The sequence below is a fragment of a genome, unplaced genomic scaffold (genome assembly GCF_019419815.1).
Source record: "Pyrus x bretschneideri cultivar Hongxiangsu unplaced genomic scaffold, Pyrus_bretschneideri_v1 Contig83, whole genome shotgun sequence".
Taxonomy (NCBI): domain Eukaryota; kingdom Viridiplantae; phylum Streptophyta; class Magnoliopsida; order Rosales; family Rosaceae; genus Pyrus; species Pyrus x bretschneideri.
This window is the reverse complement of record NW_025999824.1, coordinates 1,629,887-1,656,816: the sequence shown is the minus strand read 5'-3', so window position 1 is coordinate 1,656,816 and position 26,930 is coordinate 1,629,887. Positions and strand designations below refer to the sequence as shown.

At 37.5% G+C, this 26,930-nt stretch overlaps 1 protein-coding gene and 1 long non-coding RNA gene across 2 annotated transcripts; one reads left to right on the top strand and one right to left on the bottom strand.

The window, feature by feature from the left end:
- Nucleotides 1-6,267: 6,267 nt before the first annotated feature.
- LOC103936343 (calcium-dependent protein kinase 20-like) lies at nt 6,268-26,701 on the bottom strand. Its single transcript, XM_048576040.1, has 5 exons — nt 26,596-26,701; nt 25,382-25,459; nt 6,748-6,900; nt 6,539-6,652; nt 6,268-6,412 (listed from the first exon to the last, which is right to left on the bottom strand). Exons 1-5 carry the CDS (start codon nt 26,699-26,701, stop codon nt 6,405-6,407), a joined length of 459 nt encoding a protein of 152 aa, XP_048431997.1. The 3' UTR covers nt 6,268-6,404.
- On the top strand, nt 17,691-19,022 carry LOC125473367. The gene is made up of 3 exons (XR_007255275.1): nt 17,691-17,965; nt 18,045-18,151; nt 18,811-19,022. It is a non-coding gene; the product is annotated as an uncharacterized LOC125473367 (long non-coding RNA).
- Nucleotides 26,702-26,930: the final 229 nt, after the last annotated feature.

The following is a 26,930-nucleotide window of genomic DNA, read 5'->3' as shown; positions in this document are numbered from 1 at the left end:
TACATTATTGGTACATAATCCAAATTTGTGTACAAATTAGTATTTTGATATGTTATTTATTTTTTGTTTAGATACGTACCAAGCTACTGATACATTTATATTATCATAGTTTTAGTATGTAAAAAGCTAACGGCAAGTTATGTGTAACCCTAAAACCTATCGGTACATTTCAAGCCAATATGTGTATACTTCAATTCGGCATGGTACATTTCAATTTAGTAGCATACATTTTTATTCGGTATGAATATGTTTTAATTTGGCATAGGTACGTTTCAATTTGAAAATAAAATAGTATTGATACATGTCAATGTCTACTTTTAAAGAACTATGGTACATTTCAATTCCGTCATACTTGAATTTCTAGAGATGAAAATTAATAAAGAATGAGAAATAACCATTTTCACAAGTAGGCAATACGATAAATAGATACGATACAGTGATCCCATAATCATCACAATGAGAATCCGAAGAGAATTCACGTTCAATTTTCACAGGAAGGCAATCATAACCTCCTAAATATCCTATGTGGGATAACTTATTACTCTTTTGCAGCATAATAAATTTGGGGCACCCTTTTAACTACTCATGAGATTTTTATTGGAAGCTTAGTCCTGCAAATTTTGTTTTTATTTTTTTTATTTTATTTTTGATAATTATCTAAACTTCTGTAGAGAAGAAAGATGTTTTAAGTAATAGTTGATACTTCTCTCTGTATATATTAACTATTTTCATCAAATATGAGGAGTTGAGGACATTTGTTACTTCCCCATAATACATACCAAAAAAAATCAAAGACCCAACCTTGGTTTGGGGAGAATAAATGGAAAATAAAATTAAAAAAAAAAAAAAACATAAATGCATTTTAAACATGGCAAACCCTTTAGCTACTTAGTACTATAGTCTAATGGTATTCATCTTTACTTGTGAGTGAGAGGTCTAAGGTTCGACTTGCGCCAAAGACGAATTTGAACCATATTATTGCTAGCCCATTGTGAGTTTAAGCCCACCACTTATCCTTAGTGTAGATAATATTGTTTGTTAAAAATAAAAAAAACATGGCAAAGCTTATAAGAGTTCGTTTGGATGTGTTTTTTAAATGACTAAAAGTATTTTTGGTGAAAATATTTTTGAACAATCCTTAGTAAAACTGTAAGCAAATCATAGAAAAGCGCTTAAAGTGCTTTCCGGAAGAAGCACATAACTGGTGCTTCTTATAGAAATTACTTTAAGTGCTTTTGGAACCCAATAACATTTTATCTAAAAACATTTTCAGTTATTTTAAAAGTACATCCAAACGAACCCTAAGTTATTTTGGTTTGGTGGTGTTCTGTCCTTGTACATTAAAGGATACATACACCTAGCTTAAGGGGTTTGAAGAGAGCTAGGTTTTTTAAACTTGCATTTATTTTTCTTTTCATAGACTTATGATTATATCATATTAATTAGTTGTCAGCATTCAATACTATGTAACTATGGGTTTCCCTCTATGAATTACTATTAGCTCTTGCAAAAAAAATAAAAAATAAAAACCACAGACCAGTTTAGATAATTAGATCATATTAGTTTGGTTATGTACGACCTAAATTTTCAAAAAATGCTTCAAGCTATTTTAGCTAGCCATTCTAAACAAACCAATTTTAGCCTCAAACTAAAAGATTAAACTGAACAAACCTAGATGCTGTTCAAAATCGCAAAATTTGGGTAGAAAATTTCTTGCGTAATAAAATTGACAAATCAAGGTATCTACCTTGTATATGTTACATGAACATTTGAGTAGGCACGTAACACAGGAACCATCTCCGACAAAAAAAATTCTCCTTCTCTTCTCGAATTCAACCAAACCGTCTGAAAACAAAAATCAGATTTCGACCAAAAAACAAAGTCAAATTTTTGTTTCAGCCAAAACCTAAATGGTACAGTCTTTCTCTTGAAGGACAACCAGGTCCCCCTCGATGGAACGAATCCCGCCGACTGGAGTGACTTGCCTCAATAGTCCATTGTGATGGGTTCGATTCAACCCCAATTGCGCGTTTTCGGATAAGAATGGTAACTTTGAAGTTATCACCTATGATGTACAAAGACTTATGTTTGGTCACGTATTCCTTATCTTATATCTAATTGGATACGATACTTGCCCGATACTTTTAGATATTGATTGAATATGTATCATGGTCAATACACACAATATTGACTAGACGGATACGCGTATTCTATATTTACAATAAGCTTATCGAGCTTTAAGATACATTTGCACTTTCACAAAAAAAAAAAGAATAATGAGAGGAGGAAAATTAATATGAGACATCTATAATTGAAAGTTAATTAATACATATAGTTTCCCTCTAATGAAAATGATGTATACTGCTCGTACCACTCTTACACTTCTTCTAATATATATAAAGAGGATTAGATTGCCAACATTTATTCTCTAACAACTCAAATGTCTTAAATTTGAAATGATTAATTGTGTATTTTTTTTTTAATTTTTTTTGCAAAATTGATGAATTGTGTTTTAAATTGTATATTTTTATTTGGTTCATCAATAGCGTATTGTATCTATAAACAGAAGAAGAGTTCTAATAAAATTGTTTCTATTAAAATAAAATAAAATAAACATACATAAATTCATAAATAAAAAGAAAGAAAAAAAAAACGAATTGAGAAGGATCTTTTCCCTTCTTTATTTCTGTCGACAGAAACTCAGAAACTTTGAATTCGAAGGTTGTCGCTTTCATCCTCCTCCTCCCAACGCCGTCCGCACTTACTCCTCCATTACTCCTCCGAGTTGCTTTCTCTCGTGGTTGTTCATCATCAATGAACCCTAATCTCGACCCTCCCCCTTTTGACTTTGCCTATAAAATGAAGGCTGGCCTCGACCACTACCACCACCACCTTCAGACAGTATGGCTTCTTTGTCTCTTCCATCCTACCTTTCTGCCCGAAACAATAACAGCCTTCAGGTCTCCGCAAGAATCTCAAACATTTCTCATCAAAATCTGGCTTTCTCTTCCTCAGTTTCTTCCTCATCGTTATCCCCACATTGTCCAGTACTCTCCCCGCCTGCTCCCACCAACACCCTTATTCAGGGTGAAATTGTGGCTGGCAACTTTTTTCTATTTCCCCCGAAGCAGAGACCTCGCTCCCTTGGGCATTTACGTAAGGTCATGAAAGCGAAACGGTATATGGATGGTGGCAAGTCACACAAGAACAAACCGTTTGACTCTGTCAAAGCAGAATGTGTTTTCAACCCTGCAGTGGAAAAACTCAGGAAACAAAACACCAGTGCGGTGGTTATGGAAGATTATGACGACTACAATCTTTTGAATGAGTTGATAATCAAAAATGTTTGGGTGCCGGATTTTATGATCCATGAAGAAACTGACAAAGCTTTCAGGGATGCACTTCGGTTGAGGACCGAGGAGCCGGGGAACGATCTGCGGAGAGAGAAGGTGGAAGTCATGAAGAAGCATTAGTGGTTTGTTAAGAAATTTCTGAGTTATGTATTTTAATTTCTCCAAAAATGCAACCCACCGACTGCTGTAGTGAATGGAAATTTATTATCTATATGTTTTTTTATTCTTATTCACTCTCACTGCTTTTAATTAGTTTTTCTTTGGGGAACAATTGAGCTATTTGTGATAGGGACCGAAAATCGAAACTGGAACACGAATTAATTCGACTGAATATCAAATTAATTTGTTTGTTTTGGTCATGAGGCTTAATTTGTTAATTTATTCTCTTCTACAACATCTGAGCATGCATGACAGTAGTAATTTCAAAGGCATTCAAAGGCTACATTGTGAACTCCGAATCAATGTTGCTGTAAATAGACGGCTTTTTGATTTTCGTCTCAAATAATTTTGTTTTCCCTTGTGTGATTTGTCAAGACAAGGGGCTTGAATGATGATATCCCTACTGTTCTTCCCAATCATCGACTCGGATGATTGTATCACTGAGGAAACCATTTTATAGTGTTCATTAATTCAAATTTGGCATAGCTTTTGAAATAAAAGGGGTTGATAATTTTAGGCATCAGATTATAGATGAAATTTTGCCCAATTGATACTTTCTTATTTACGAAAACAAGGATACTCCAAACAGGGTATAACAATAGTGCTTATTCACTATTGATGCGAGAATTATACGCACACAAATTAAACCCTCTTTTTGACAATTGTAGTAAGTATGTAAGTAGGGATCGTTCAGGACCGGGGATTAGGAGGGATTGTTAATCACTTGGATTTCACTCAAAAACGTAAAAACACAATATAAAACACTATACTAGACTCAAAGAATGCAAAACTAAACTTTAAAACACCAAAACAAACCAAAAGACTCAAAACAACACCAAAACACTCAAAACTGCCTTAAAAACACTTTCTGGGCAGTTTTGAGCACTTTGAGTACTTTGGACGAATTTGGGTAATAACTTGAATCAAAACACTTAGAAACACAAACTAAGACACTTTCTAACTATATTGGACACTAAAGTAAAGGGGGATTGAGTTTTTGACGAAATTAACTAAAATGCACAGATTGTAATTAAAAACAGATTTTAAAGATGAATGTGATGGAATTGAATGGATGGGATGGCTAGCTAAGGGGTTCATCTCCACACATGTTACACTTGCATATAAAACGATTTCTAATTGCTTTTCAATAAACCATGAATTCTCAACGCCCCAGGTTAACCGTGATTGCACTAATTAACCTTCAAATCTTCCTAACGTTATTGAATTGGATGATTGCATACGACAACCCAAAACATTCCCCACAAGTCCCCTACATGATTGCATAATAGAGATACAAGCAAGAATCATTACGCTCTATGAAAATTATAAGTGTTGACGAGGCATTCGTTACTATGATTGCATGAAACTTATGCCAAGAATTCGTTTAACGCGATTGTTTATAAGCAACCTCCACTACTTGTGAATATAAGTTCGTAACTATTAGGTGAAACTCACTTATATTCTAGCGTCATATTCATGCATGAAAATTAAGCGTGTACTCTCAATAAACATACATAAATAAGTTATCAATCAAACAGTTAAACAAATTGAATCCACAACTTATGAAACGCAATTAGAAGTAATCAAATCAAAATGCAAGCATAAACATATATTTCGAATCCCCCCCTAGCCAAGGGGGGGTTTAGTTCCTCATACGTACAAAACAAAGAGAATTGAAATTAAACATTGTAATCGAGGAAAAGAAACACCTAAACATTCCAACAACTCAAACTTGAATTGTATGAACGTTTAGGCACTCTTCTCCTCCTCTTCGTTGTAGCACAAGGTCTAAGGATAGTTTGATGGTGTGGATGTGTGTTTGAATGAATGAATTTCTGAAATGGAAGAATGTATGAGAATGAATGGGAATGAATCCTTTGAATGAATGCAATGCATGGTTTTATAGGGAGAGAAGGGATGGGAGAACATGTGAATGGCAGCTAGGAATGATTAAAGAAGGGAATGCATGTGTAATGACAACTAGATTGGTTGGTGCAATGATGAAATGGATGGGAGAGGGAACATGACAGCTAGGTAAAGTGAATGTGGCTGCATGTTTGAATGATTAATGATGCATGTGGGTTGGAAATGCATGTGCAATGATTCTTTGGTGCTGAAAATGCATGTGTAAGCATGTGTTGGCTGATTTAAAGAATGTGAGGGAATGATGAAAGGGGAAACATGACAGCTAGGTTGAATTATGAAGAGTGAATGCATGTGGCTGATTTATGTGAATGATTATGGGTGATTATGATAAGTGATAAGTGGTGATGATAAGTGTATGATATGTGATTATGATAAGTGATAAGTGGTGATGATAAGTAATGATTTATGATAAGCGATAAGTGGTGATGATAAGTAATGATATGTGGGAGTGTGGCTGAAATGAAGGAGTGGAATGTTGGAATGTTATGCACGGCTAAGGATATAGGAGAGGTTTAAATGTCCTAAAACTAAAGGGAACAAGGTTCCAACACTTTGGTCTTCAATTAGGTCTTCAATTTCGTCCAACACTTTGGCTCCAAGCATAGGCTATCCATCCTTAGCCCAAAAGTGCTCCAAAAGTCTCCAAAATGCATCTTTTTGCTCCTTTAGCCCTTTGGACCTACAAACCCACGAAAATAGCTTAAAGTACTAAAATAACTAAAGAAACATAACGTAAATGCACGAGAACAAGCCATTTAAGTCGCATGAATATGCTCCTATCAACTATGCTATAACAGGTGTAAATTTCTCAAAAACCGAACTGAAACCGTTTGATGGCCAAGTTTATGCAAACCAACTCTTAGCTCGTCAATGTTAACTTGCCCTTGTTAATATCCATGCGCTTAAATCCCTGCATTATGCTACCAGCTTCCTGCATCGACAAATGCTCAGATATAACCTGTTAATTTAAATTTCTGAAAGAACCAAAAGGAAACATTAGTAACTGAGGACACATACATATCAAACGTAGAATAGAACACATTAAGCAGATGAAAGGTTATGAAAAAAATTATCAAACATAGATCTTTGAAAAAAACTACCTTGAGCACATTTCTTGAGCTTGTTCATAAGGGAGAAACGCTTGAGCCTTGACCGAGCAGTTTCACCTAAAGAAACATTTGGAGCTTTCTTTGCACTTTGCAACCAAGGATGATCTGCACTCAAAGAACCAAGGATAAGATGTACGTTCATAATATTATGTTTTGCACTTTCCAAATTCTTCAAGCAACAAAAGTCTCTTTAACATTACGTAGAACTTCCGGAGCTGTAAGCCTCCGCTTTGGATCAGTATTAAGTGTCTTCTTCACAAGGTCTTTTGCATTGTCAGAAACCAGAGGCCAGGGGTCCCTCTTAAAATCTACAACAGACCGTATAATTGCTTGTGCAACTCCTTGTTCCGTTTCTGCACAGCAAGATAATAGATTCAAGTCAGAAACTGTCAAAGATGCTAGCACTCGGAAAGCCAGAAAGTAATCAGAATTCGATAGAAATGAAGAGAAATTAGAAAAGTGGGAAATTCATTTCAATGGGTCACAAATTCACGCATGAACATATAAATATATGGTGAGCACATATGGTAGCAGCACATCACTTTTTGTTGGTAGATAAATTGCCAACCTAAGAGTATACAACACCCAAGCACGTGTTTTAATAGTAGCAATGCGAATTTCTTATTTGATACCAAAGTTGATGAACTACAATGTGTTTGGAAACATTTTGACCAACCATAGTCCACGGATGCACAGTGCAAGCGAAAAGATAAGGTATAACTAGTGAATGTGAACTTTAAAACAGTTCTCCGCACTTAATTTCTTCAGTGAAAATATAGATAGATGCTGCATCCATACTATCCCGAGTGTGTAGGAGTGCTATTTGGAGAAGAGCATTAATTAGGAAAGATGAAAGCAGCACCTACATACTTTAGTCCAGAAACTAATCCTAGGTGAGTATGCACATCCTGCATGCAAGTATGCAATTATGACCAGTGTGTATAAATGTGCACTACGGAATAACCACATAATTTTTTTAGCCAACAGGTTGTAACTAATTAATCCTCTAACATACCAAACCATAAACTAAAGAAAAGATAACACTTACAGCTTCCATCATAATATGAAGATCCCCATCAAGAATTTGATGGCCAAGTTTATGCAACCCAACTCTTAGCTCGTCAATGTTAGTCTTACCATTGTTAATATCCATGTGTTTAAATCCCCCTTCTGTATGCCACCAACTTCCTCCATCATCAAATGTTGAGCTATAACTTGTTAATTTAAAATTCAAAAAGAACCAAAAGAAAACATTAGTAACCGAGGACACATACATATCAAATGTACAATAGACCACAAAAATCAGACGAAGTGTTACGATAAAATTATCAAACTTGAAAGAGTACCTTGAGACCGCTTTTCTTGAGCTTGCTTTGTTCGTAACAGAGAAGTGCTTGAGCCTTGACCGAACAGTTGCACCTAAAGAAACATTTGGAGCTTTCTTTGCATTTTGCAACCAAGGATGATCTGCACTCAAAGGACCAAGAATAAGATGTACGTTCATAACATTATGTTTGGCACTTTCCAAATTCATCAAGCAAAAAAAGTATCTTTAATATTAAACAATGATGATAATCATCAAGAGAACTGAACATTACCTATAACTTCCGAAGCTGTAAGCCTCTGCTTTGGTTAAGGACGAGCATCTTCTTCACAAGGTGTCTTGCATTATGAGAAACCAGAGGGCAAGGGTCCCTCTTAAAATCAACAACAGACCGCGGGAAATTCGATAGAAAATAAGAGAAATTATTTTCAACAGGTCTCAAATTCATGTATGCAGATATAAGTATATGGGTGTGTAAACATGGTTGCAGCACATCACTTTTTGTTAGTACATATGTTGCCAACCTAAGTATATATGAGACACAAGCACGTATTTTAATAGCAGTAATGCCAACTTCCTATTTGTTGACAAAGTCGATGAAAAACAATGTGTTTGGATAATATTTTGACCAACTCTGGTCCATGGATGGATGCACAGTGCAAGCAAAAAAAATATGGTACGACTGGTGAATGTGAACTTTAAAACTGTGCTCCCCACTTAATTTCTTCAGTGCAAATATAGATAGATGATGCTTTCATACGATCTAGAGTGTGTACGAGTGTTAACTTGGAGAACAGCATTAATTAAGAAAGATCAAAACAGCTTTTACATACTTTAGTCGAGAAACCATTTCTAGGTGTGTATGCACATCCTACATGCATGTATGCATTTATAACCAGTGCGTATAATATACGCTGTGGAATAACCATATATTGTACATCCTCTATAAGAATATAACTACTGTACATTGCCAGTTGTATCTATACTATAGTGAAATATTTAAAGTGACGCACATATACAAACACACACAAACCTGCCCAAAATGGTGGAACACCACAAGGTAAGATATCGAGTATAACTCCAGCACTTCACACATCAACTTCAGGACCATAGTTGCGTTTAAGCACCTCAGGAGCCTTGTAATAGGAACTTCCAACAATTTCACTAAATACTTCACTTGGAAATACATAAAAAAAAAAAAAAAAAAAAAAAAAAGGTTTAGTAAACTAATCAGAACGAGAAAATCAAATGCCATAGTCTGGAGAGGACTTTACCAGGTTTAAAGAACATGGACAACCCAAAATCAATTGCCTTTAAAGGTACTGTTTCCTTCTTGTTTTCAAACAAAAACTTCTCGGGTTTGGGTTTGAGATCCCGATGCTTCAGACCGTGCTTGTGGCACATCTGCAAAGAATAAAACACATTAAATTATGCCAGTGCATGTAAACCTATCAAAAGGTCGATTCCACAAGGAATAATATTCGGAACACAAATCTATTCCGACATAAACGACAAAAGAACCGATTCACCACAATTCGACAACTGCAATTTGACCACCAAAAGCTGGCTGAACTAATATAAAATGAAAATGGAATATACTCATCAAAGAATTGAACAAATGATCAAAATTTCAATTAGTTATAGATTCACCTGTTCATCAACTAAAACCTTTAGAATGTGTTTTTAATCAAAGTTTATCACTACTAAACAAGTACTTAAATAAATCAAAGTTTTTTTTTATTAGCACCACACATAATGTTGAATGCACCTTACATTAAAATTTAATATTAAATGACTTATGTACCTTATTATGCAATGATAATTTCGACCTTCTTAGATTTAGAAAAAAACAGAAATCTCTAATGCACTCCAAATCACTTTTGACGTATTATTGATCTTCTTCAACTATCAAAACCACTCTCACTCTCCATTGTTGACCAAAACCCTAACCAATAAAACTACAAACTCGTTTATTGAGAAAAATAATTTTTGACGAATGAAACATGAAATTGATGTTTCAGAAGCTTCAACAACATGGGTAATTATTTTTGTTTTCTAACGTTCTTGTGGGTATTTATGGGTTCACCTTTTTTTGTTCCTCCCAGACACCCTTTTTTGGCATAAATACTTTTAGAGAATGTTTGCGAGCCTTCTCTGTCTCTTCCTTGTTATTTCCAAAAAAAAAAAAAAAAAAAAAAAAAAAAAAAAAAAAAAAAAAAAAAAAAAAAAAGGAGGTATTCATAGGAGGCCTTTCTATTGTTCTACAAAATTAGCATATCTTGAATAAGACTGATAGTTTACTACCCTCAGTTGCTTACAGGTTTAATGTCTTTCGATTAACAGAACATGGTATGATTAGTTATATAAAGCAGAGAGTTTCTGAACATTCGAGAAAATGCATGGATCATTTTCAGCATTGCATCTAAGGAAAATAATAGTGACAGAATTATTACCTAAATGCATCTCTCTTAGGAACTTTTCTCAAAGTTAATATGCATTATTTTTTTCTTTGTGCTATGAAGTTTAACCTCTAACCATGTACCAATTCTTCAGCCCTTTTGGTAATTGAAAAAGCAAAGATGTGGTGTATTAAGCTAATTTTTAATTGAAAAACAAAATGTGGGATGTATTAAGTATGTGGAGTTCAACAATATATGAGGTGTCAATGTAATAAGCCTTATTGGTGCAGGCGAATGACTTGCAGGAGTCCTTATCGGTGCAAAGGTGATAAGGACAGCACTTACCATCGTCTTTCAATGGCGAACCCATTTGGGGGGGTCGGACAGCAATGGATTTGGATCCTCTCCTGAGCTAATGGAGAGGATCCTCCTGACCAATCATCGTGGGCCATTGGACTTTTATCCAACGGCTACAATCATTATAATTTTGAAGGGACCCTTCTGTTTGTAGCCGTTGGATAAAAACCCAACGGTCCACGATGATTGGTCAGGAGGATTCTCTCCATTAGCTCAGGAGAGGATCCAAATCCGAACAGGAATTACCCATATCTGAAAAATCGGTCTGGGAGCCATAATCGTGTCAGAATTCGTATCGAACTCGAAATATGAGGTTTTTGGGCAAAATCAAGAGATGGATTTTTTAGGTCGAGATCCGAATTGCTCGGTAACCAATTGAATTGAGAAATTTTTTGGATGATGAACAAAATTTGAAACGAGAGATGTGATTTAAGGAAATGGGGAAAGAAGGTTTTGGTGGATTGGTGGAATAGAGAGAGACTCCTCTGAGATGAATGATGCTTTTATTAGTAGAATTAACGTACATTATTCAATTTTCACGAAAAAATACTCTAAGATTTTCATAATTAATGTGTGTTTTTTTAACAAATGATATTATATACACTAAACAAAAAAAAGTGGGTTTTGCCTCACAATAGACTAGTAATAATATCTGATTCAAATTCATTATTGTTTGTGATACAGTTAAAAATCAGGGAGTCTCTTGTTTGAGTATCACCTGAATCGGTAGAGCATATCAAAAGATGTGCATTATGGATTTTATACAACTACAAAGTGTATAAGTTGCCATCCTTTTTGGAGGCAGATTGTCTGCCGTTCTGTTATTGTGTCCTTCCCATCCTCTCCTATTTGTCCGGTTACGGTTAAGTTACGTTAACATTTTATATTCTTATTACTTTTTATCTTATTATCTCTATAAATAATCAATATAAATTGTTGACGTGACTTAACCGTGATCGCATAAATAAAAGGGGATGAGAAGGGTACGGTAACAGGAGGGCAGACAATCTGCCTCCATCCTTTTTTGTGGTGACTTGAACATATAGGAATCAGCTTCTCTTAGAATTTTCTGTTTTGAGGAATGTTAGCTGTCTTCCTCATTTACTTTTTCCAATTTATCTTTCGCACTTGTTAAGTGTGTTCCACTAACACTCAAAAGTTAACTTTTAATGCTTACAAAACTCATAATTATTTGTGTTTTTATTACAAATAGCCCTTGAAATTGACCCACTCAATTAATATAACCCTCGAAATTCAAAAATCGATCAATATTGTCCTTGAAAATGAGTAGCGCAAATCAATATCTTGCATCACTTCTCTCCATTCATTTATTATTTTCCACCAAACATAAAACTTTAGTTGTTGCATTTAAAATAACTAAAAGTGTTCATATCACAAATATTGCTTATAACCATCTTTGGTAGAAAAAAAAAAAATTAAAATGCTTATGTGTTTAAAAAAGCACATGAAATTTCTTTGGACATGGATCCAAGCAACCACGTTTTTACCAAGTTGTTGCATCGATTCCATTGTTGTAATTCTTCAAATTGTTCTTCATGAGGTTTCTTGACCGTTCCATCAACAAACCCTAATTTATTCTTTACTGTCAAAGCCATGGTCATGGATTGAACCCATGTGCCATAGTTATCTTCCACGAGAGACTGCGGCACAAGTATTGCACCAGGTTGGTCTGAGTGATGGAGGAAAAGTGGGTGATTGGGATTTTCCCACTTTTGATGCGAAGCCATGCCTGAAGAGGTTGGCTTTTCTGATGTATCGCCCATAGCGATGTCTGTTAGGGTTTATGTTTGTTGTTTTGCCTATTATTTTCCCAGATATCGTTCACTTTGGTACCATCATAGAAAAAGCATAAAATATAGGAATGAATTTCTGTATATTGACATTAACGGGATTTACAGCTTTATAAAAAGTCTTACATGACTTGTTTCCTATTCTATTCCCTACAAATAAGACTAACTGATAACCTAATAGGTAATTAAATATCAATCTATAATATTTGACAAATCAATCTAAGATTCCTTTCTTAACAAAACTTGCATTTATTTTTCTTTTTCATAGACTTGCGATTATATCATATTAATTAGTTGTTAGCATTCAATACCATGTAACTTTGGGTTTCCCTCTATGAATTACTCCCAGCTATTGCAAAAAAAATAAAAAATAAAAACCACACCCCAGTTTAGATAATTAGATCATATTAATTTGGTTATGTACGACCTAAATTTTCAAAAGTGCTTCAAGCTATTTTAGCTAGCCATTCTAAACAAACCAATTTTAGCCTCAAACAAAAAGATTAAAATGAACAAACCTAGATGCTGTAGAAAATTTTTTGCGTGAAAAATAAAATTGACAAATCAAGGTATCTACCTTGTTTATGTTACATGAACATTTGAGCAGGCACGTAACATAGGAACCTTCTCCGACAAAAAAAATTTCTCCTTCTCTTCTCGAATTCAAGCAAACCGTCTGAAAACAAAAATCAGATTTTGACCAAAAAATAAAGTTGAATTTTTGTTTCAGCCAAAACCTAAATGGTACAGTCTCTCTCTTGGAGGACAATCGGGCCTCCCTCGACGGAACGAATCCCGCCGACTAGTGTGACTTGCCTCGATAGTCCATTGTGATGGGTTCGATTCAAGCCCCATTGCGCAGTTTCGGATAAGAATGGTAACTGTGATGTTATCACCTATCATTTACGAAGACTTCTGTTTGGTCACGTATTCCCTTTCTTATATCTAATTGGATATGATACTTGCCCGATACTTTTAGATATTGATCGAATACGTATCATGGTCAATATACAAAATATTAACTACACGGACACGCGTATTCTATATTTCAAACAAGCTTATCGAGCTTTTAAGATACATTTACACTAAAAAAAAAAAATTATAATGAAAAGAGAAAAATTAATATGAGACATCTATAATTGAAAGTTAATTAATACAAATAATTTCCCTCTAATTAAAATGATGTATACTTGTGACATCCCACATCGCCCAGGGGAGTGATCCTTATATGTATATTCCCATCTTGACCTAGCACGAGGCCTTTTGGGAGCTCACTGGCTTCGGGTTCCGTAAGAACTCCGAAGTTAAGCGAGAAGAGGGCTAGAGCAATCCCATGATGGGTGACCCACTGGGAAGTTGCTCGTGAGTTCCCAAAAACAAAACCGTGAGGGAATGGTAAGCTCAAAGCGGACAATATCATGCTACGGTGGTGGAGCGAGCCCGAGAAGTGGTCCGCCTCGGGTCGGGATGTGACAATTTGGTATCAGAGCCTAACCCTGGTCGTGGTGTGCCGACGACGACGTCGGGCCCCTAAGGGGGGTGGATTGTGACATCCCACATCGCCCAGGGGAGTGATCCTTATATGTATATTCCCATCTTGACCTAGCACGAGGCCTTTTGGGAGCTCACTGGCTTCAGGTTCCGTAGGAACTCCGAAGTTAAGCGAGAAGAGGGCTAAAGCAATCCTATGATGGGTGACCCACTGGGAAGTTGCTCGTGAGTTCCCAAAAACAAAACCGTGAGGGAATGGTAAGCCCAAAGCGGACAATATCGTGCTACGGTGGTGGAGCGGGCCGGGGAAGTGATCCGCCCCGGGCCGGGATGTGACAATTGGTATTAGAGCCTAACCCTGGTTATGGTGTGCCGACGAGGACGTCGGGCCCCTAAGGGGGGGCATTGTAACATCCCACATCGCCCAGGGGAGTGATCCTTAAATGTATATTCTCATCTCTACCTAGCACGAGGCCTTTTGGGAACTCATTGGCTTCGGGTTTCGTAGGAACTCCGAAGTTAAGCGAGAAAGAGGCTAAAGCAATCCCATGATGGGTGACCCACTGGGAAGTTGCTCGTGAGTTCCCAAAAACAAAACCGTGAAGGAATGATAAGCCCAAAGCGGACAATATCGTGCTACGGTGGTGGAGTGGGCCCGGAAAATGGTCCCGCCCAAGTCGGGATGTGACAATACTGCTCTTCCTACTCTTACACTTCTTCTAATGTATATAAAGTGGATTCCATTGCCAACTTTTATTCTCTAACAACTCAAATGTCTTGAATTTGAAATGATCAATTGTGTATGTATTTTTTTTTTTTGCAAAATTGATGAATTGTGTTTTAAATTGTATATTTTTATTTGGTTCATCAATAGCGTATTGTATCTATAAACAGAAGAAGAGTTCTAATAAAATTGTTTCTATTAAAATAAAATAAAATAAACATACATAAATTCATAAATAAAAAGAAAAAAAAAAAAAAAAAACCAATTGAGAAGGATCTTTTCCCTTCTTTATTTCTGTCAACAGAAACTCAGAAACTTTGAACTCGAAGGTTGTCGCTTTCATCCTCCTCCTCCCAACGCCGTCCGCACTGACTCCTCCATTACAGCTCCGAGTTGCTTTCTTTCGTGGTTGTTCATCATCAATGAACCCTAATCTCGACCCTCCCCCATTTGACTTTGCCTATAAAATGAAGGCTGACCTCTACCACTATCACCACCACCTTCAGACAGCATGGCTTCTTTGTCTCTTCCATACTACCTTTCTGCCCGAAACAGTAACAGCCTTCAGGTCTCCGCAAGATTCTCAAACATTTCTCATCAAAATCTGGATTTCTCTTCCTCAGTTTCTTCCTCATGGTTATCCCTACATTGTCCAGTACTCTCCCCGCCTGCTCCCACCAACACCCTTATTCAGGGTGAAGTTGTGGCTGGCAACTTTTTCCGATTTCCCCCGAAGCAGAGACCTCGCTCCCTTAGGCATTTACGTAAGGTCATGAAAGCAACGGTATATGGATGGTGGCAAGTCACACAAGAACAAACCGTTTGACTCTGTCAAAGCAGAAAGTGTATTCAACCGTGCAGTGGTAACACTCAGGAAACAAAACACCAGTGCGGTGGTTATGGAAGATTATGACGACTACAATCTTTTGAATGAGTTGATAATCAAGAATGTTTGGGTGCCGGATTTTATGATCCATGAAGAAACTGACAAAGCATTCAGGGATGCATTTCGGTTAAGGACCGAGGAGCTGGGGAACGATCTGCGGAGAGAGACGGTGAAGGTCATGAACAAGCATTAGTGGTTTGTTAAGAAATTTCTGAGTTATGTATTTTAATTTCTCCAAAAATGCAACCCACCGACTGCTTGTTGCTTGTTTTAACCGACTGCTGTAGTGAATGGAAATTTATTATCTATATGTTTTTTTATTCTTATTCACTCTCACTGCTTTCAATTAGTTTTTCTTTGGGGAACAATTGAGCTATTTGTGATAGGGACCGAAAATCGAAACTGGAACACGAATTAATTCGACTGAATATCAAATTAATTTGTTTGTTTTGGTCATGAGGCTTAATTTGTTAATTTATTTTCTTCTACAACATCTGAGCATGCATGACAGTAGTAATTTCAGAGGCATTCAAAGGCTACATTGTGAACTCCGATTCAATGTTGGTCTAAATAGACGACTTTTTGATCTTCGTCTCAAATAATTTTGTTTTGTCAAGACAAGGGGCTTGAACGATGATATCCCAACACTTCTTCCCAATCATCGACTCGGATGATTGTATCACTGAGGAAACCATTAGTGTTAATTAATTCAAATTTGGCATAGCTTTTGAAATAAAAGGGGTTGATAATTTTAGGCATCAGATTATAGATGAAATTTTGCCCAATTGATACTTTCATATTTACGAAAACAAGAGTACTCCAAACAGGTTATAACAATAGTGCTTATTCACTAAGCTATAACAGGTGTAAATTTCTCAAAAACCGAACTGAAACCGTTTGATGGCCAAGTTTATGCAAACCAACTCTTAGCTCGTCAATGTTAACTTGCCCTTGTTAATATCCATGCACTTAAAACCCTCCATTATGCTACTAGCTTTCTGCATCGAGAAATGCTCAGCTATAACCTGTTAATTTAAATTTCTGAAAGAACCAAAAGGAAACATTAGTAACTGAGGACACATACATATCAAACGTAGAATAGAATACATTAAGCAGATGAAAGGTTATGAAAAAAAATTATCAAACATAGATCTTTGAAAAAAACTACATTGAGCACATTTCTTGAGCTTGTTCATAAGAGAGAAATGCTTGAGCCTTGACCGAACAGTTTCACCTAAAGAAACATTTGGAGCTCAAAGAAACATTTGGAGCTTTCTTTGCACTTTGCAACCAAGGACGATCTGCACTCAAAGAACCAAGAATAAGATGTACGTTCATAATATTATGTTTTGCACTTTCCAAATTCTTCAAGCAACAAAAGTCTCTTTAACATTACGTAGAACTTCCGGAGCTGTAAGCCTCCGCTTTGGATCAGTATTAAGTGTCTTCTTCACAAAGTCTTTTGCATTATCAGAAACCAGAGGCCAGGGGTCCCTCTTAAAATCTACAACAGACCGTATAATTGCTTGTGCAACTCCTTGTTCTGTTTCCGCACAGCAAGATAATAGATTAAAGTCCGAAACTGTCAAAGATGCAAGCACTCGGAAAACCAGAAAGTAATCAGAATTCGATAGAAATGAAGAGAAATTAGAAAAGTGGGAAATTCATTTCAATGGGTCTCAAATTCACGCATGAACATATAAATATATGGTGAGTACATATGGTAGCAGCACATCACTTTTTGTTGGTACATCACTTTTTGTTGGTAGATAAATTGCCAACCTAAGAGTATACAACGCCCAAGCACGTGTTTTAATAGTAGCAATGCGAATTTCTTATTTGATACCAAAGTTGATGAAATACAATGTGTTTGGAAATATTTTGACCGACCATAGTCCATGGATGGACAGTGCAAGCGAAAAGATAAGGCATAACTAGTGAATGTGAACTTTAAAATAGTTCTCCCCCACTTAATTTCTTCAGTGAAAATATAGATAGATATTGCATCCATACCATCCAGAGTGTGTAGGAGTGCTATTTGGAGAAGAGCATTTGTAGCACTCCACCCCCATTTTTATTTAAAAGTGGGTTTTTAATTCTTAGTTGGTGTGTTCAAGGAGGCGCACCTTCTGTGTTTGTGTCCCCCATTCCCGTCACTCTTCCATCTCTCTCCCTGTCATTCTTCCCTATCCCGTATACCTCACATCTTCTCTTTCTTTCAACTCTCTGCACTCTCTCCCGTATCTCTCGAAATTCTCTCGCCCCGCGTCCCACAACCGTGTTCATCCATCACCACAACACCCTCCCTGGCGTTAACAGTGCCGTCATCATCATCATCGTCATGCCGTCTCTCTCTCTCTGGTCGCATGCAAAGAATGGCGAAACCCAGAAGCACTTCGGTGATATTTTCTTATTGTTCCGATTAGGTAAGCCTTGGTTTTCTCTCTAATCCTTGTAGAGGAGGTGTGGATGAGTTTTAATGAGTTTTATTTCGTCATTTCCAAGGATTTTAGAGCAAGATCAACTCGGGAGAAAACTCACCCAAATCCGGCGAGCCCGTGAGTGTCGAGGAGCTTTCTGTCTATCTTAGGTCGTTCCACGGCGAACCAAAGGTATGAAAACATTCCTCTCGTCTAGTACTTCATCTTGGTACCTAGATCGGAGCCTAAGGTGTACGTTTGCAGTCGGCCGGAGCTGTAGAAGCTCCGGCGTTCTTCTCCGTTTGTTTCCGTCAGCATGAAGGCCCTTCAGGACACCCACGGGCTTTGGGCCCGTAGACCAAACCCAACCCATTCTTTTTCTTGTAATTAATTTTTGTTATTTATTTTAATGACGCAAAGGGCCTTGGGCTGTTTTTATTTAGAAATGGCTTAAAGCCCGGCCCCTTGTGTGAGGCCTTTGGGCTGTGCAGTACGTGAATGGGTATGTGTATGTGGATTGTGTGCATGCGTGCCCGTGCGCGTGCAGTGCATGCACATGCGTGTGCATGCCGTGCTTGTGTGTATGTGTGTGTTTGTGTGAATGTGTGAGTGTGTGTGGTGCACGTGTGTGTGTGTGTGTGTGTTGTGCCATGCGTGTGTGTGTGTTGGTTTAGGCTTAAGCTAAAACCACCCATTTTCACCCTAACCCTTTTTAACCAAAAACCTTAGGACCCAAAAACCCAAAATCTCTCCTAGGCCAATTTTGATGTTCCGAATCCGTTTTTGGCCTCCATTTCCTAGAATTCTACCGTTTGGGCATAGTTTGATAAATTGTACATTTTTGTGCTTAGGTGAACTTGCTAGTGGGGATTTCCTTAATCCTTTTCCGCACAACTCTGCTGCTACGAAGTATCTGTGAGTGGACCCCTTCTAAAATTACATGATTTCGTAGTTTAATTGCATAAATGAAAAGCATGCCTTACGAGTTTATGGATTGATTTTATGTTAAGCATGTTTGTTGAAATGTTGATTATAGTCTCGTTATTTTGTGAGGAATTAATTCTTGGCCTATATTGAGCTATAGTTTGATATATTGTATTCTCTATAAAAACCATGAACTAGTAGACTATCTGATGGATGACGATAGGATGCTAGAACATGTTTTAGAAACCCCTCTTTATAGTATAGATGATGGATGACTTTATACTGTGAAGTGGTTATTTATGAGAGGCGTAACTATTTGTGTGTACTTAGTGGACACTATGCCGCCTGGGGCGAAGATCTGGTGTTGGCAGTTAGGCTGGGAGAAATAATCCCTAGCTACTGGAGGAGGGACACGGAGCAGGCATTGGGCCGAGAGTTGGTAATGTCTGGCTACGGGCGCAGAGACCATGGTGCTGGCATAGGGCTGGGAGTTATATTTATTCAGTGATCTTACTAGTAGCACACCGCGCTTACGAGACGATCTGTGAGACTGTTGATATTTTGATTTCCGCGATGTTTTTCCGCGATGTCTTTTGAGATGCTTTTGGCATGCTAAGGTTTTCAATAAACCTATCACTTATTATGCTAGTAGTTTTCTTTATATAAACTGTGGGGGTTAGTATCTTGATAACTGTTTTATATTATTATATATATGAACCTGGTCCACTCACCTTTGTTTTGCACCCCCATTCAGGTCTTAGAATCAAGGTACACAATCCCGGTGTCAAGGCACTTCAACATCGGCATCTTCGAGCCGTCTTGGTGTAGGACCCACTCCTTTATTCATTCAATTTTATATTATTTCTTTTAGTGTTCTAATTAGCTGTATGCTCTGAACATGTTCCTAAGTTGTTAATTCATTGTATTTCAATTCATAACCCTTATTTATTTCTCATTCTTAGCTTTTGTATCAATTAATGGCTTTCGTCACCCTTGGATGTCGGCCATCACGTGTCTATCCTGGTATTCAAGCAATATCAGGGTCGGGGCGTGTCAGATTGGTATCAGAGCATGGTTTTGTTCAGAGCATACTTAGAATCTTCTGTTACTCTAGTACTGTGTCAGTCATGACATCATTTGGATATCATGACTTTCAGATTTGCTATCTTTTCGATATGGTTGTGCAATCCTCATCATGTTATGAATTATCTCATCCTAGTGAAGAAGAAGTAATTTGTGTCGGGATTGTGCCTCATCGGTGATGTAATGGGTTGTTGAACGACTTTCAACATCAGACCGATACTCTATGACGTTCATTTCTTGGGAAGGGCAGGCATAATCTGTGTTACTTGGAAGCGACGTGTTTTAGAAATCTCAATTTGGGGAAATTTGGTCAAGATCAGCAACAGATCCAAAATGGCGATGCCACTATGCAACATGCATTCCTTAGGAATTGGGGGCAGAGTCGGCTCTACATCGAAATCTTGGGAAACGGAAAAATCTTAGTGGTACGAGTTAGTTAAGACCAACTGGAGTTTTGAAACGGTGATATCACTCTGCAACATGCGTTCCCCAAGAATGGCGGGCAGAGTCATATCGTAGTGACAACTACTTAAAATATTCAAAGTGCATGTTTGAGAAAGCGAGTAAGTGTTAGTTGTGAAGGCGGTTAGTAAGTGCTAGTTGGTGGGAGCAAATCAATGTTCTCAAACTCATTACCACTGAAGAAACTTGTGTGAATCTGTAGAATGAATCTTTGGCAATTGTTTTATCGATAACCTTCTTACTTACTCCAACCCCGAAGTCAAGTTCCTTAAACTTTGACTGTCGGCTTTACACCAAATTCTTCGAGTGTCGACTTCATTTACATTAATTGCTTTTCTTGGGAAACTCCTTAGTAACGGATGCTATTCTCACCAATTTCTAAAAGTAGTTACGATTCTTGTTGTTGTAGTTGGATTGGGATGATGAAGATCCAGTCTTGTTTGGATATACAGACTCCTTGAACTTCACCTGGGTCTGGTACTCGGCAGTAAATCCTAGATCCTTATCCACGTACTTTCCGATAAGGTGAACTTAGCCTTTTACTTATAGCCCAACTAACCAATACTCTTGTCCACTAACTATTCAGCCTTGTAATTTTTCAGTGTAATGGCTTGAGATTCCACCATATTCATCATGGTACGAAGATCGAGCTTTACATTGAACTTCTCTAGAATCATTGTGCCTTGGTTTGCTCAAGGGCATCACTTTCTGATAGCCAATCGTGTTACCGTATGCATACGCAGACTGCCTTGTATCTTTCTTCTTCGTCGTTCTGTTAATTCAGAGGTTCTATGTTTAATTTTTGAACTTTGAAACAACTTTCACAAAGTATTGTGAATTTCAAATTGTCTTTGGCCTTGTCAAATCTTATTATCAGTTCTTAATTATTCCTGAGCTTGAACCTATTTCCTTTTTGCCTAAGAAATCAGTTGACCATACTGTGATGATTTGCAAAATAATCATAAAACAATGACTTCTATTTCTGCATCTTCACCTTCTTTCGTTTTTTCGTCTCTCAATGTGAAACTGGATCATGCCGGAACATTACATTAGAGTAAAAAAAAAAAAAAAAAACTTTGTTCTTGGCATGGTTTCTAGTTCAATCTCGATACCTTGTACTTTGGATTGTAATGGACTTGTTTTGACCCTCAAATTCTTGAGTGTTCTTTCAGCCTTCTCGACATGGTTTCTCGCTTAATCAGTGAGGAATTCACGATCGATCGATTCGGCAGAAGTGTATGCCCAATTCTTAACAATTCAGACAGGAACGTTAGGAGCATAACCTTTTCACAAGCTTATCAGGCTTACCAGAAAAGCTCCACGTGGGTGTGAGGTTTGAGCCGTCTTTTTGGTAAGGGATTGGTGAAGATTGTAGTACAGGTTATCAGCAGATTGCATCACTATCTTTATGCTGAATTGATTGGTCACATTTTGAAGAACCGAAGATGATGGTGTGCTAGGTGCTAGATGGAGTTGTTACGACTATAATTCTTACTTTGTTTAGTTGGGTACGACACTTTTGCAACCAGGTACGAGAGTTTTCCACGGGCAACATTGGCTAACAGAAGAGTATTGTGGACTAATATTCGGAAGATCAATCCTATGATATGCGAAATTGTACACCCTTAGGAAATCACTGCTTGTTTATCGAGACAACGGATGTGCGATCGATATTGCAGGCTGCAGTCTATGATATTGATAACTTATTTGTTGGATTCGTTAAGCAAGTGGGCAGGAAGACCCGTCAACGATAGTGCTGCGGATTAGTCATTGTAGGTGCTCGACCTAAAGATAATTTTTCATGTAATGGGTGATGTTACGAATTCTTGGGCTAAACTCACTTCCATTCTCGATTTTGGTTTTTAGTACAAGTATTTTAACTTACCTCTTCACAGTTATATATATATATATATATATATATATATGTATATTTGTATTTTCGAAGTTAAAATGTTTTGAGGGAAGTATTTCCATTTTCAGTTTTAAGTTCAGCATGAGTTTTCGATCTATATGTTAGTACTCATCTATTTTGACGTTATCTTATTTTATGTTCTTACTTTTGGCCTTAAGCTATTTTGTTTTTTCGACTATATTTTTTATTAAAGTATATTTCTATTTTTACATTGATGGGGAAAGAAGGTATGAGCCTGGAGGCACGAAAGATGGAATTATTGCAACCCGATCGCGACGGGATGGCATTTCCCTTTTTGTGAAACCACTTTTACTTGATTTCTTCGTTACATACATATATATTTTTCTTCTCCCTATTTGTTTTTCGAGTTTTTCAGTGTAGTAAGTTATTTCAAATTTCGAGGACGAAATTTTTTATAAGGGGGTAGATTGTAATACTCCACCCCCATTTTATTTAAAAGTGGGTTTTTAATTCTTAGTTGGTGTGCTCAAGGGGGCCCACCTTCTGTTTTTGTGTCCCCCATTCCCGTCACTCTTCCATCTCTTTCCCTGTCCTTCTTCCCTATCCCGTATACTTCTTCTCTGTCTTTCAACTCTTTGCACTCTCTCCCGTATCTCTCGAAATCTTCTCACCCTGGGACCTACAACCGTGTTCATCCATCACCACACCACCTTCCCTGGCGTTAACAGTGTCGTTATCATCATCATCATCATCATGCCGTTTCTCTTTCTCTGGTCGCATGCGAAGAACGGCGAAACCAATGAGCACTCCGGCGATATTTTCTTATTGTTCCGGTTAGGTTAGCCTTGGTTTTCTCTCTAATCCTTTTACACGAGGTGTGGATGAGTTTTAATGAGTTTTATTTCGTCATTTCCAAGGTTTTTAGAGCAAGATCAAATCGGGAGAAAACTCACCCAACTTCGGCGAGCCCGTGAGTGTCGAGGAGCTATCCGTTTATCTTAGGTCCTTCCACGGTGAACCAAATGTATGAAAATACTCCTCTCGTCTAGTACTTCATTTTGGTACCTAGATCAGAGCCTAAGGTGTACGTTTGCAGTCGGCCGGAGTTGTAGAAGCTCCGGCGTTCTTCTCCGTTTGTTTCCGTCAGCATGCAGGCCCTTCAGGCTGTTCAGGACACGCACGTGCTTTGGGCCCGTAGACCAAACCCAACCCATTCTTTTTCTTTTAATTAATTTTTGTTATTTATTTTAATGACCCAAAGGGCCTTGGGCTGTTTTTATTTAGAAATGGCTTAAAGCCCGGCCCCCTGTGTGAGGCCTTTGGGCTGTGCAATGCGTGAGTGGGTGCGTGTGTATATGGACTGTGTGCATGCACATGCGTGCGCGTGCGCGTGCATGCACATGCGTGTGCGTGTCGTGCATGTGTGTAGCATGTGCATGTGTGTGTCCATGTGATGTGTGAGTGTGTGTGGTGCACGTGCGTGTGTGTGTGTGTTGTGCCGTGCTTGTGTGTGTGTTGGTTTGGACTTAAGCTCAAACCACCCATTTTCACCCTAACCCTTTTTAACCAAAAACCTTAGGACCCAAAAACCCAAAATCTTTACAAGGCCAATTTTGATGTTCCGAATCCGTTTTTGGCGTCCATTTCCTAGAATTCTACCGTTTGGGCATAGTTTGATAAATTGTACATTTTTGTGCTTAGGTGAACTTGCTAGTGGGGATTTCCTTAATCCTTTTCCACACAACTCTGCTGCGACGGAGTATCTGTGAATGGACCCCTTCTAAAATTACATGATTTCATAGTTTAATTGCATAAATGAAAAGCATGCCTTACGAGTTTATGGATTGATTTTATGTTAAGCAGGTTTATTGAAATGTTGATTATCGTCTCGTTATTTTGTGAGGAAAATTCTTGGCCTATATTGAGCTATAGTTTGATATATTGTATTTTCTATAGAAACCATGAACTGGTAGACTATCTGATGGATGACGATAGGATGCTAGAACATGTTTTAGAAATGCCTCTTGATAGTATAGAGGATGGATGACTTTATACTATGAAGTGGTTATTTATGAGAGGCGTAACTATTTGTGCGTACTTAGTGGACACTATGCCGCATGGGGCGAGGACCTGTTGTTGGTAGTTAGGCCGGGAGATATAATCCATAGCTACGGGCTGAGGGACACGGAGCAGGCATAGGGCCGGGAGTTATATTTATTCAGTGATCTTACTAGCAGCACACCGCGCTTACGAGACGATCTGTGAGACGATTGATATTTTGATTTCCGCGAAGGTTTTCTGCGATATGTCTTTTGAGATGTTTTTGGCATGCTAGGGTTTTCAGTAAACCTATCACTTATTATGCTAGTAGTTTTCTTTATATAAATTGTGGGGGTTAGTATCTTGATAACTATTTTATTATTATTATATATATGAACCTGGTTCACTCACCTTTGTTTTGCGCCCTCATTCAGGTCTTAGAATCGAGGCACACAATCCCGGTGTCAAGGCACTTCAACATCGCCATCTTTGAGCCATCTCGGTGTAGGACCCAATCCTTTATTCATTTAATTTTATATTATTTCTTTTAGTGTTCTAATTAGCTGTATGCTCTGAACACGTTCCTAAGTGGTTAATTCATTGTATTTCAATTCATAACCCTTATTTATTTCTCATTCTTAGCTTTTGCATCAATTAATGGCTTTCGTCACCCTCGGGTGTCGGCCATCACGTGTCTATCCTGATATTCGAGCAATATCAGGGTCAGCGCGTGTCAGCATTAATTAAGAAAGAGGAAAGCAGCACCTACATACTTTAGTCGAGAAACTAATCCTAGGTGAGTATGCACATACTGCATTCAAGTATGCAATTATGACCAGTGTGTATAAATATGCACTACGAAATAACCACATAATGTTTTTAGCCAACAGGTTGTAACTAATTAATCCTCTAACATACCAAACCATAAACTACAGAAAAGATAATACTTACAGCTTCCATCATAATATGAAGATCCCCATCAAGAATTTGATGGCCAAGTTTATGCAACCCAACTCTTAGCTCGTCAATGTTAGTCTTACCATTGTTAATATCCATGTGCTTAAATCCCCCTCCTGTATGCCACCAATTTCCTCCATCGTCAAATGCTGAGCTATAACCTGTTAATTTAAAATTCAAAAAGAACCAAAAGAAAACATTAGTAACCAAGGACACATACATATCAAATGTACAATAGACCACAAAAAGTAGACAAAGTGTTACGAGAAAATTATCAAACTTGAAAGAGTACCTTGAGACCGCTTTTCTTGAGCTTGTTTTGTTCATAACAGAGAAGTGCTTGAGCCTTGACCGAACAGTTTCACCTAAAGAAACACTTGGAGCTTTCTTTGCATTTTGCAACCAAGAATAAGATGTACGTTCATAACATTATGTTTGGCACTTTCCAAATTCATCAAGCAAAAAAAGTATCCTTAATATTAAACAATGATGATAATCATCAAGAGAACTGAACATTACCTAGAACTTCCGAAGCTGTAAGCCTCTGCTTTTGTTAAGGACGAGCATCTTCTTCACAAGGTGTTTTGCATTATGAGAAACCAGAGGGCAAGGGTCCCCCTTAAAATCGACAACAGACTGCTTGGAAATTCGATAGGAAATAAAAGAAATTCAAAAAGTGAGAAATTATTTTCAACAGGTCTCAAAAATTCATGTATGCAGATATAAGTGTATGGGTGTGTAAACATGGTTGCAGCACATCATTTTTTGTTAGTACATAAGTTGCCAACCTAAGAATATATGAGACACAAGCACGTATTTTAATAGTAGTAATGCCAACTTCCTATTTGTTGACAAAGTCGATGAAATACAATGTGTTTGGATAATATTTTGACCAACCCCTGGTCCATGGATGGATGCACAGTGCAAGCAAAAAACTAAGGTACGACTGGCGAATGTGAACTTTAAAACAGCGCTCCCCACTTAATTTCTTCAGTGCAAATATGGATAGATGATGCTTTCATACTATCTAGTGTGTGTACAAGTGTTAACTTGGAGAACAGCATTAATTAAGAAAGATCAAAACAGCTTTTACATACTTTAGTCGAGAAACTATTCCTAGTTGTGTATGCACATCCTACATGCATGTATGCATTTATAACCAGTGCGTATAATATACGCTGTGGAATAACCATATATTGTACATCCTCTATAAGAATATAACTACTGTACATTACCAGTTGTATCTATACTATAGTGAAATGTTTAAAGTGACGCACATATACAAACACACACAAACCTGCCCAAAATGGTGGAACACCACAAGGTAAGATATCGAGTATAACTCCAGCACTCCACACATCAACTTCAGGACCATAATTGCTTTTAAGCACCTCAGGAGCCATGTAATAGGAACTTCCAACAATTTCACTAAATACTTCACTTGGAAATACATAAAAAACCAAAAAAAAAAAAAAATGGCTTAGTAAACTAATCAGAACGAGAAAATCAAATGCCATAGTCTGGGGAGGACTTTACCAGGTTTATAGAATACGGACAACCCAAAATCAATTGCCTTTAAAGGTACTGTTTCCTTCTTGTTTTCAAACAAATACTTCTCGGGTTTGGGTTTGA

Excerpts from the sequence above, each read along its gene's own strand:
- LOC103936343 (XM_048576040.1), bottom strand. The coding sequence starts at position 26,701 with ATGGCTCCTGAGGTGCTTAAAAGCAATTATGGTCCTGAAGTTGATGTG. Across the intron at positions 25,460-26,595 it reads TGTTCCACCATTTTGGGCAG|GTTATAGCTCAGCATTTGAC; the intron begins GTTTGTGTGTGT and ends TTAAATTAACAG. Across the intron at positions 6,653-6,747 it reads TACAGCTCCGGAAGTTCTAC|ATCATCCTTGGTTGCAAAGT; the intron begins GTAATGTTAAAG and ends CTTTGAGTGCAG.